The sequence below is a fragment of the Cyprinodon variegatus genome, unplaced genomic scaffold (genome assembly GCF_000732505.1).
Source record: "Cyprinodon variegatus isolate N-32 unplaced genomic scaffold, C_variegatus-1.0 Scaffold103, whole genome shotgun sequence".
NCBI classification, from domain to species: Eukaryota; Metazoa; Chordata; class Actinopteri; order Cyprinodontiformes; family Cyprinodontidae; genus Cyprinodon; species Cyprinodon variegatus.
The window spans coordinates 137275-149276 of NW_015150556.1; the positions used below are offsets into that span (position 1 = coordinate 137275).

The 12002-nt window shown below is 38.5% G+C and overlaps 1 protein-coding gene across 2 annotated transcripts in view; it reads right to left on the minus strand.

Moving 5' to 3' along the window:
- Nucleotides 1-12002, minus strand: part of ssbp2 (single-stranded DNA binding protein 2) — an 87568-nt gene that overhangs the window by 3133 nt on the left and 72433 nt on the right. For both annotated transcript variants that reach the window (XM_015374457.1, XM_015374458.1), the window contains exons 5-16: nt 8811-8900; nt 7466-7525; nt 6133-6199; nt 5488-5558; nt 5339-5406; nt 4180-4228; nt 4059-4094; nt 3919-3973; nt 1827-1897; nt 1629-1707; nt 1487-1515; nt 1298-1396 (exon numbers count right to left, since the gene is read on the minus strand). In XM_015374457.1, coding sequence (XP_015229943.1) covers nt 1298-1396; nt 1487-1515; nt 1629-1707; nt 1827-1897; nt 3919-3973; nt 4059-4094; nt 4180-4228; nt 5339-5406; nt 5488-5558; nt 6133-6199; nt 7466-7525; nt 8811-8900 — 774 coding nt within the window. The remainder of the gene's footprint in view (nt 1-1297; nt 1397-1486; nt 1516-1628; nt 1708-1826; nt 1898-3918; nt 3974-4058; nt 4095-4179; nt 4229-5338; nt 5407-5487; nt 5559-6132; nt 6200-7465; nt 7526-8810; nt 8901-12002) is intronic.

Here is a 12002-nt window from a genome sequence, read left to right on the forward strand (position 1 = left end):
AGCAGTTGGACAGGTGTACCTAATAAAGTGGCCGGTGAGTGTAGGTTTAGTGCCCCTGAAAGCAAAGAGCAACACTGCACTATTGCAAAGCAAAACAGTCACTCTCTGTTTTGGAATTTGACTGCTTTGGACCATCAGTTTGAGAAGTCATGTAAAAACAAGGCCGCATTCAAATCAAAGAGACAAAAATATGTCTGATCAGATCATATCTGATTTTTTAGCTTACAACAAAATTTTTCTTAGTTAGTTCCTGTGTTTAAGCAGAGCTCAGACCCCTGTAAATTGGTGATGTGGGTCACAAGACCGATTCAGGAACTCTCTCAAGTTACAAAGGTAAGGGCACTCTGCAGGAAGAATGGATATGCATCAAATGCTGTATAATAACATGAACTCTCTTTCTTTCTTTTTGTTTACAGGTGGAATCATATTTTTGTTGAATGTTTAAGACTGAATCCTCTTTTGTTCTTTTGGATTGTTTGTTTAGTGGTTTTGGTGTTAAGTCTCTAGCTGTATTTTTATTTATGGTCCACAGTATTGTGCAAAGAAGAGATCTGTTCATGTGCTTTTAAATTTCATTTCTGGAATGGCAAAACTAGCAATATGGATATCAAGAAAGAACGAAATGAATAGTCATCAAATGGAAGATGCTTGTATTTTATTTAAGAGACTGGTAATTGCACGTGTTCAAGTAGAATTTTCGTTTTTTAATTTGACAAAGAGCATAGATTTTTTTGTAAGTAAATGGGGCGTTAATTGTGTTGTGTGGATGAAGAATCTTTAGTTTTTGCTTTTTGATGTTTTTATTTCATTAACTTTGTTTTGTTTTATTGATTTCTTTCTTTCTTCCTCTTTTCAAATAAACACTACAAGGTTTGGTGAGCAACTGAACTCAGTTCTATACTTCCAAGTCCTGTTTAAAGAACTTTTGGAGGATTGATTGGTCAATGTCAAAACAAACTGTCTCTAAGGAAACCTAAAACCAAAACCCAGGAGCAACTGAGCTTAACAAAAAGACCCAGAGACACAGGTCCTGGTGATAGTGATGGCAGCAAATCAAAGCCTGACATCTTCTTTGCAATTCAAATGTACTTTGTGGATGGCTGCCATCACTGTGAGGCTGCTGGGCAGCTTTAGACCTCACAAAGATACATTTCCCTTAGCCTAAGAGAGCAAACAACAATGTTGTAAATTGCACTTCTTCTAGAAGTGTTGCATTTCTGTGTTTAGTCTCAACCTTTCTGAAAGTTATGAGAGGCTAACCTCCTAAAAATAACAAACTAATTCATAGATGACTTACACTTTCATTCTGAAATGGATTAAGGAAGTTTCCTCCCATCTCTCCATCCTCTCTCGGTGTCCCTGGTTGGTTACTCATGCTTAGGTTACCAGGAGAGTTCTGCCGGCAGCAAAACATGTTAAAAATATTGTAATTTCAGATGCTGGAGAAAAAAAAAACACCTCAAAGACATTTAACAGTTTTACAGACCTTGGAGAGACTGTCCATATCACCGGACCCTGAAAGAGAAAACAGTCTATAATAAGCCTGCATGGATTTTACACTTAATGTGAGGTATTGAGCCCAACATGATCAGAAATACACACAACATACAAGCCAACTGTCCTTTTACCTAAAGACCCATTCATATGATGCGGCTCCATTCCTGCCAATCCCCCCAATGGACCATCACTACCTCCACCCATAGGAAACTGAGCCAAACAGGAGATGCAGAAGCAGAGGAAGAAAAACATACATTGAAATCTGACCTTAAAGGTTACAGTCACTCTTTAACACCTTATAAACTGCAAAGCACAGAGAAAGGGCTCACATTTGGTCGGCTTCCACCAGGAGGTACTGTGTTTATCATGGTGTACATGTTGTCGCCAGAGTTGGTTGAATCTAACCGTAAAACACAATATTAATACATGCAGACATTGACAAAATATGTTTGTAATGGAAGAAAAACCCACATTGGTCAAAAAATAACCAGAATCTGAGAAAAATATTAATACATGTATGAGAATAAACTCTTGGAATCAGAAATAGCTTTTCAACTATGCTTTAACATAACTATAAAAACAAAAAACAAAACATAATCTCATTAAAAAGGCCACATCAAAAAGGATGATACCCCTAGAAAACAGAAAATATTTTGACCAAAGCGACTTAGGTGTGCCCACTAATTGGCATTACTTGTGTCACATTCTTGCAATCATTAAGTTGTCCCTACAGGAAGGCAGTATGCTGTTTGGTGACATGGTGTGTACCACACTCAACATGGACCAGAGAAAGCAAAGGAAAGGGCTGTTTCATGAGATTAGAAAGAAAATTATAGACAAGCATGTGAAAGGTAAAGGCTATAAGACCATCTCCAAGCAACTTAATGTTCCTGTAAGATCCATGGGATCGGTGTTGTGCCTGAACGCGTTCAATGAACGCCGTTCACTCAATACATTCATATTTTTAGTGAATGGTGAACTGAACGGATCAGTTTTGAAGTAATGAACGTAAACTACAGCAACTTTCACTCTGAGAATAGTGAGCGAAACAAAGGTTATGTTCATGTTCAATTGATAATGACACTTTTACGGCAAACAGCATGACAGACCAGCATGTTTACTGCTAGTACTACTCTGCGCAATTCAGACTCATCTACTGGTATTTCTGATGCCAGTTTTACAGAGCACTTGGCCAAGTTTTATGAACTCACAGAGGAAGACTCGGACAGAAAAAAACCCCTAAAGCTTTTTTGCAAACTGTTCCCACCTGGACATAACAAACAAGTCTGTAATTCAGCCACGTCCACTTAGAATTTAAAGTGGCACGTCGAGTTTAAGTATCCAAGGTATCTTGGGAAATATCTGCTGCTGAATGAGGAAGGTAAGTTTTTAATACAAATCTTTTCAGCAGAACCTGAATGTTCTCGTATGTTTCTCAACTTCTGTGTAACTTGACTAAATAAAGGTTTGACTGCACATATAGTATACATTGACTGCATCGAGTATTTTCCATTTCTTTCTATATATTTTGGTCACACATTAAAAGGGTGAAATATGAGGTTTTATTGTGTAGGATTGGGTTCATTTATAGGTTTGTGAACATTCATTTTTTGAATAAGGGAACTATGAACATGATTTAGTTCATTTTCATCTGTGTGAACTGAACTTTGAGCAAGTTATTTTCATTATGAACTGGCACAACTTTGCATGGGACTGTAGCAAACCCCCCTGGATTAGCAGCAGGAAGAGCACTGATGAAAAATTTAAGAAATGGATGAAATAAATGGTAACAAATCAGCCCAGGTGGACTTCAAGCTCAAGGAACATCAGTAGCAGATCCCACCAACTGTTGTTGCTTAGCCAAAGTCGGCTTAATGAGAGACAACCAAAGAGGACATTATTGCTGAAAACAAATCCTAAAAAAGCCAATCTGAATTTGCTAAATTACAGTATGTGCTGACAAGCCACAATGTTTCTGGTAGAACGTCCTATGGAGATATGAGACAAAAAATGTAACTTTTTGCCGAAACATATCAGCTCCATGTTCACAGATAGAAAAATGAAGCATATCTTGAATGAGCATCTTTGAAAAGAAACATGCGGTCTGGAAAAGACCCTATTCAAACTTGAGACAACTGGAGCAGTTTGTTCATGAGGAGTGGACCAGAATACCTGCTGAGAGGAGCAAATGTCCCATTGACAGTTACAGGAATCATTTTATTGCAGTGATTGATTCAAAACTTTATGCAACAAAATATTAAGATATGGTCATCAAATAATAAGTCATTTTAACCAGGCCTGTTTTTACGAGTTCATTGTTTTCAAGGTTCAAGTAATTTCTCTGACCACTGTGGGCTTTTCTTTTCTTACATAAGTGGAAACAACAACTTTGTCCATATGTATGTTAAGGATAAGTCTCACCTGCTGGACTTGGCATTATTGGGGTTCCTGGTGCACCCCCTCCCCCTGGGGGTCCCTGAAATTTAAAGTTTGGTTTTACTGCATAAATTAACAAGCTGTTACTCAAAGAGTTAGAAGAGTCTCACGAACGTTAAACATACCACATAGCTGCCTGGAGATGCAGAAGAATAAGGAGTCTGAAAAAGACAAGAGAAGAAACAAATGTAAGTGATGAAGTGAGACATAAATTTTTTTTTAAGGCTGTTTTGTCTGAGGACTTACAGAATTTGAGTTTGGAGGATTTGGCCAAGGTCTGCCACCGCCAGGTCCCCTGCAACACACACATACACTCACATCAGTATTCTGCTTTTATGCAGGCCTCGCTATTTCTGGTCAGAGTTGGCAACAACAAAATGTTCTGACGGCAGGAGAAAAGGTGGTGGGAACATCAAGGAAAAAAAGAAAAGAACTTGGACAAAAGAAGATAAAAAAAAAAGTGGAAAGTCACCTCCCAGGTCCACAGTAAATATCCAGTCAAAGAGGGTGAAAGCTTTGAGTTTGGGACAGATTTAAGATATCTCAGTACAAGCAAAAAAAGTCCCATTTAGTTTACAATTCAAAATGCACAGCAAGGATTGCTTGGGAAGCACCAAAATACTCAAATTCCCTTTGCTGCACGCTGACATTTTCACATTACAAATTCAAGTTCCATTGAATTTCACTGAAAACTTGAAGTTCCCCGATACCCCTAAATAAAACCAAGTGCAAGCTGTTGCCTTTAGAGGTTTAAATGAAAACCCAGCACAATGAAGGCTGAGGGAAATGGCATGAAGGTCAGAGAGAGAGTTGTGAAAGCAGAAAAAAAAAAGAACTGGGGAAATCCCTACATGGTTCAACCCATCTTCAGTAAATGGAAAGAGCTAGACTCACCTGGAAACCTACCTAAAGATGATGCAGGTCTTCTAAACTTAAGTCCAAGGCAAAAGAGACCTAAATATGGGTCCTATTTCTCAATATCCCACAAAATAGAACTTCTAATACAATGCAAAAAATTAACACCAAGCATGAGCCTCCAAAGTGACACAGCAGTAGCAGCCTTACCCTGTAGGGATGCTTTTCATCGTAAGGAAGAGGAAAAATGTTTAGAGATTTTAGAAGAATCCAGAAGGATAAAAGATTGAGACTACGCTGCAGTGCAAAGAAGAATGAGCAGAACAATTTTGGTGTCTCTTGGTCCCAAATTAATTTGAAATAAAAATCCTTATTTATAAGACTTTTCAAATCACAGATATGCACTTCTTTGTGCTGGTCAACACAGAATTACAATAAAAGAAAATTTTTGTTGTTCTAATGTCACAAAAGGAGACATATATCGCAATACTTAAAGCTTTATATTTGTAGAAGTTTATTAGTATTACAGATTAATGTGTCCACCACTCACATGCTCATACCAGGCATCCCAGGACCAACCAAGGCATTCAGTGGGGGTCTCATCCCACCTCCATAGCTCTTAAGGAAAAAGGAAAAAAAACAAAACACTTAAAACCATATTGCTTAACAAACGTCTATAATTCTATTAGTATTGCTTACCTGGGGCCCCAGGGGTACCATGCCTCTAGGGGGGGTCATCCTCTGCATTGGTCCTCCCATGCTTGGATGCCCTGAAACATAAAAACCATCCATACATCCCAGCGGTTAGTTTTCAAAATGACTTTCAATTGACGATAACATCTTTTTGTCTGATTAGCAGGATTTTTACCAATCTTATGCTGTACCTTTAAACTGAAAGGTATTAGACTGTAGTCTCTTTGTTCAAATAACAACATATGTATTAATCACACTTGCGTCTTTGAAACCAGAAAATTGCATCTTAACAAAGTTTAGAATTTTCAAAAACATAAATAAAATCTTCCAAATATGTAAAAACTTCTGTTTTAAAATTCAGCCCACAGCAGACTATGACAATGGTCACTTCTTTTTAACATGTTTTATCTTACAAAGGTTTTTAAAAAGACTTTTAAAAGTCTTTAAAAAAAATTTTTGTTAGATCTTCATGGGGATTTATGTCCTGCACCTACAAGAGGAACCTCAGAGACTGCATCTTCTGATCCTTGGTTAGTGGGCACAAACTGAAATATTTTAGTCATAGGAATACAAATGTTGTACTGTTTTAAATTTAGGTCTCACTCCTTATAGGTTGAGTATTATCAGCTTTGTATTGTAATATCGTAGTACCTTGCTGTCTGGTTGGGTCCATCCCAGTAGGTAGCATAGGCTGGTTACCTGGAACTCCTCCAAGTCCCTAGAGAGAAAGCAGCACCAACATATCGGCTGGATTATTAGCACTGCCACAGAGAAGCTTATTTCCATTATTCATTCATTGTGGATTGTAAAAGTGTCCAGATCCCTAACACTTCTTTTGCTTTGAGAACTACAACCACAAACTTTATTTTTTCTAACTAAGATTTTAAGTGATAAACTAACACAAACTAAAATTTCAAAGTTAAAGGACTGTAATACATAATTTCTTTAAATAAGTCAGGTGTTTTAAGCTTGATACCACTAAGTGTAAACAATGCCTTCAGAACTGCTTTTGTTATTAAAGAGAATCCACTATCAGTATTAATCAGTATTAATCCACCTGTTCTGTGAAGCTCACAAAGGTCTGTTAGAGCAGGCATCCCCAACCTCGGTCCTCGAGGCCTGCTGTCCTGCAGGTTTTGGAGGTTTACCTGCTTTAGCACAGCTGATTATAATGATTGCAGTAGTCAAAAGGCTGTTAATCAACTTTTAATTAAAATCAGCTGTGATGAGCAAGGAAACCTCTAAAACCTGCACGACAGCGGGCCTCGAAGACCGAGGTTGGGGATGCCTGTGTTAAAGAACCTTAGTGAGCTAACAGATAACGAAGATCAAGGAACATCAACAAACACAGCCGATGGTTCTGGGAGAAACATGCACAGGGGGACAACAGCCTTATGTGGTGAAGCATAACGAAGGCCATCATTATTAAGAACTCTTGCCATGTAGGATGCAGAAAATGGCTGTACAAAAAAAAAGTGCTCAGGTCAGATGAAACTTAATTTCCAGAGGAAGAGGAATAATGTGTGGAAAAAGAAAAACCATTGTGCATCACCCAAAACACTGTCCCTGCTGAAAATTATAACATCAGAACAAAACTATTGTTGTTTGGCAATGCTTCTCCATAACAGTCTGGGAAAGCTGATCAGAAATAATAGGGAGGTAGATTACAGAAAGATTCAAGTCTTCATTGCCCCGTGAAAGTCCTGATCCAAGTCCAGTTTTCTGTCTATAGGAAGACCTTTAACCCAGTCTATTCTACTCTATTTTGTAAAAAAAAATAAATAAATAAATAAAATAAAATAAAATAAAATAAAAAAAAGTCAGTTCTAGCTGTAATAAGATGTAATGTAATACCCTAAAAGAACTACATCTGTAATACAGCTATATATTATTAATAGTCAAACATATTTAGCTGTTTTTTCTACTTCTCTTATATGTATTGGAATGTGTTATGTTATACTGGAAGTGTGAGAGCAGCTCTCACCTGATTAGGTAGTCTTAGGGGTGGTCTGGGTCCTCCGGGGTATCGTGGTGACATGAAGGGCTATAAAAGAGGCAAACAAAGCACCTGAGTGTTTCAACAAACTAATTTCCAAAAATGGTATTTGAACTAATCAGAGATAGCTGTATGGAAAATACGAATCCAACGTTTTATTGGATTACGGTTATGCAAAAATACTGCACAGCCAGGTAATGTAGCATTAAGGTTTGTTTGTAATAATGTTGGGTTTTATTATTATCTAGATTATGTCAGCGTGTATTTCGGCTCCCTCATTTTGCTTCCATGTGGGTTCTCACTCACTACAAAGACAATGGCAATGCTGTTTGTGTCCTATGAAGGTCCACGTGGTCAAAAATGCTTCACTGCAGTGTAAGCGCAGCAATGCTACCATGTCCCACTAGAGTGCAGTAGACCTTTATATTTGAACAGGATAGGAAAGTGGAAAAAGAACACTGAAAAAAACAACAACTTTTAAATAAACTATCAATTATCTTTGGTATCAGTACCCATTAAAGAACGAAACCATGCACATATTATGACATTTTTCATACTAATAAAATCGTGTACAATAAGCAACTAATCTGCTGTCTGAGCTCATATTTGATTTTCTAGATGCGGAGTGGAAAATATCTTGGAAGGTTATTGATCTGGATGTCGGAAGCTGTGGTCTGAATTTGACTGATAAAGACAGTTAATCAATCAAAGAGCATAGAGTCATTCAGGGCTGACATGAGGCACTGCTGCCAGCATGTCCTACCTTAGATTTATTCAGACTGGTTCTCTTCATCATGTGGTTTACCTTCTCACATAATGAAATGGTAAATAAATATAAATGCTCTTTGTATTTAGTGTTGCTTAAGATTTGAACAACTGCAAATCTCAGAGCCTACACTAAAGGATGCAGAAGAATATTTTCCTGCACTATTTGAAATGCCAGTTGATATGTTTCCTGTGTTATCCTCATAAAAATCTACTTATTGCATGTAAGCTTTGAAACAAATATAAGCAGCTGCCTCTTGATTCTGTGCTTTCCTTACTATTTAGTCGGTCAAAGCAGACCTCACATTTCTACAGTTGTTCCTAAAAGAGTTTTAAAACTAAAATACAAACCAGTAGACAGTAATAAGGAGTTGCAAAAATCATAATTAGTTGATTTTGCTAAGAGTAATTTAATCAGAAAAGCATAAATTAAAGGTGGGTTTGATTACAAAAAGTGTTTAAAATAATGGTCTTATCTGTACACTTACAATTAAAAGGTAGGAAGATGTGGAATGCATTATACTTAAGAAATAAAAAGAAACGAAACTGAGTTTGTTTTAACACATACCTGAAAGAATCCTGGAGGAACAGGCCCCACTGGCATGCTCTCTCCTGGAGGAAGGTTCCCGAGGACGGGGCTGGGAGCTGCTGCAGCACTCTAAACAGGTCAGACACAGGCAAAACAGTGTCAAAGCTAATTTAGAATCACACACTGCTAGAAAAACTACAGTCTTATTGCAAACGTATGCATACCCCTGTAACCTGTCGGGTAATAACACAGCGATACACTATAATGTATTTTATTGGAAGAGTTTTATGTGTTTAAACAACAAAGAACAAAGCTTAATATAAAAAACAAGAAGAGGGAACAACTTTTAACATCACAGACAAGCAAAAATCTGAAAAGGGCAAATTGCATTTGCATTTAGCATCCTTTACTCTGACCCAGCTTTCTACTAGAAGAATAAAGCTAGTATGGAAACAGCCATAAAAAGTCCAGTCAAGGTGAACTACAAGCCATACAGGGGACAGGGAAAATGGTGAGGAAGGAGCTCTGGTCAGACTAAAACTGAACTTTTAGCCCAAGTGCGGAGAACAACATAAGTCAAAACATATCTTCTCCCTCACATCATCCTAAAAGTAAGCTAGGAGGGCCAAGAACCCTTAACAGAAATACAGACAGAGCTACAGTGGACTGGTTCAGATTCAAGATTATCCACATGGTGGGATGATATTGCCAAACATCAGACTGAAATCCAGTAGAAATTCTGTGGCAAGCCTTTCTGCTAAAACTTTAAGTGCTAAGATCTTAGTTTATTATTTAGACAATAAAATATTATATTAAATAATCACCTACTGAACCTTTTACAAGCGTTTTCAATTGAAATCAATCAAACAATAAAATATCTAAAGAAATGTGCAACCTAAGGTTCTTTGTCCGTTGTTTTCCTCTCGTCTCTCTTAATGGGATGTTTCCTGTTTCTACCCATGCCTACCAAAGCTGGCCCATGTTTATTTTTGTTCATTGTATTATTTTTTATTTCTGTTGTAGCGCTTCTCCCAGACCGGTGGCGCTGGATCATTTCAGCAGAGCCTCTCAACTATTTCCTGCGGTACTGTGCTACTAACCCTCTGTTACCAACAAGTGCTGGCATCTCTCACATCCTTATTGAGGAGCCCAGGTCAGAAAACATTCAGGACAATAAGGAGCTATTTAGGCAGACTACCCCTCTGTACCTATATGACAATCGATGTAGCGTGTGCACATTGCACATGTATAAACTGCTCTGTTTCTGATCTTCTGTCTCTCTGTGATGATTGGATGAAAAGAGCTCTGCTGAAATTCACCCACAGTCTCTGAAGTTTCCGCCAGCTGACTTTTTAGGTCAGACAGGAACAGGGTTTAATCAGAGCTGAGATAAAAGCAGACTGACGACACTCTTGTATCCGCCGCAGCTCCATCCCGCCACCCTCTCCGCTCCCTTTGCCTCCTTCACATCTCTCCGTCTTTAAAGGTCGGCAACAGGCAGCAGGATCTGCAGCAGCTCCTGGATTCCATGTTCTGCTACAAACATAGCCTGTGTTTGTCTGAGCAGACGAGTGTACAGATGGACACAGATGGAGACTGTGTGCTTCCATTGGTTCAGCGATGCAGGATGGATTTGGTTTGTTTTTTTGTTTGTTTGCGTCTGTGTTCTGTTGGAGTGTTTGACATCATGCTCATCATGATTTTTGTGAGTCCCAACCTTCTTGTTCTCCCACTCTATTCCAAAGCACTGTGGATTACCCAGCATGCTTTGGTTCCCGGCAGCCTGAAGGTCTGCTGAGTTTTTCCTTCACGCTCAGAGGAAGAGGCAAGGAAAGGAGGACAAAAAGGAGATTATGAGTGTATGCGTGCTTGAGGAATAAAGTCTGTGCAGGACAAGAAAATACGAAGGGGGAGGGGGAAAAGAAACTCCACCTGACCTGCTGATAAAGCAGCATTTTGTAAACACAGCAACAACAGAAATTTAAATAGCTGCAACAACAAGAAGCAAGGATATGGCAGCTCCCCAAAAACAGCGACACATTTAACCTGCTGAGATTTAATAAACAAGAATTCTAGACTCAAAAAAAAAAAATAAATAAAGATATTTTTTAATGGGAGGCGGGTTAACTGTATTAGTCCATTGGACTCCACAGGAGATTTGCATGTACATTTTTTATGATAGCAATCTCTTACCTTATTTAAATCATTGCTGTTCACAATTACTGGCACTACAGATGTGAACTATATAGGTTCTTTCAACACGGAAACAAAGATCCCATGTTAAAACCATTGATTTTAACTAAACTACTACTTTGTTACCGTAAAATAAAAAAACCTCTAGCACAGAGAGCCATTCGTCTCAACCCAGGTCCTCCCCACTAACATTTAAATGGTCATAAGGCTAAGTCAGGGGGAAGGTGACTGGGTGTCTATCCGACAATTTTCCTAGAGAGCAAGAAATTATGAATTCTCAGAAATACTAGGATTTCTGTAAATATGCGAACTTATTCCAGACCACTGTAAGTAGGACAGTAGTGGGTGAACCTTCTAAGCCAGAGGGCTCAAACTCAAATCCATGAGGGCTGGTGTCCTGCAGCTTTTAGATGTGTCCCTCACTCTAAAAACCAGATCAAATGTTAAAACTACATCTCTAGTAGGAGCCTGCTTTCAAACATCCGCCGTAACCGCGTTACAGGGCACTATATAGATGTCACGCTATTTTATATGAGTGTCTAAACATCTCTCACTCAAAATTTCCCACAAAGCACCCTAAAAAGCAGTGTACATTGATGGTCACTAGCAGATATATCCCAGAATGCTTTGCAAGAGATCTCCTCACAAATAGGATTTATTTTAGGGGCGAGAAAAAATCACGTCATTGAAGGCAAGCGAAAAGTAGTGATCATCTGTCCGAACGGTCATTTACCTGAGTTCCGCATAAAGTCTACTATATGGTCCCCACTCTATATAGTGATTAAGGGATTTAGGGTTTAGGGCGGACGTAAGGGCACAGCAGCAGTCAATGCAGAGCTCTGCTAATTAGCTAATGTCGGATTTGGGTTTGTTGGAAAAGAAATAATACTAAAGGTTAAAGGATACATGGCCCCCCTGAGGACTGGAACTTGAGACAACTTTTTTAAGCCTCTCTCAAACACTAGGCCTTAAAGCTACAGTGTGTAATTTTCAGCGACATCTAACGTCCAGACTGCAGACCGCAGCAACATGAACATC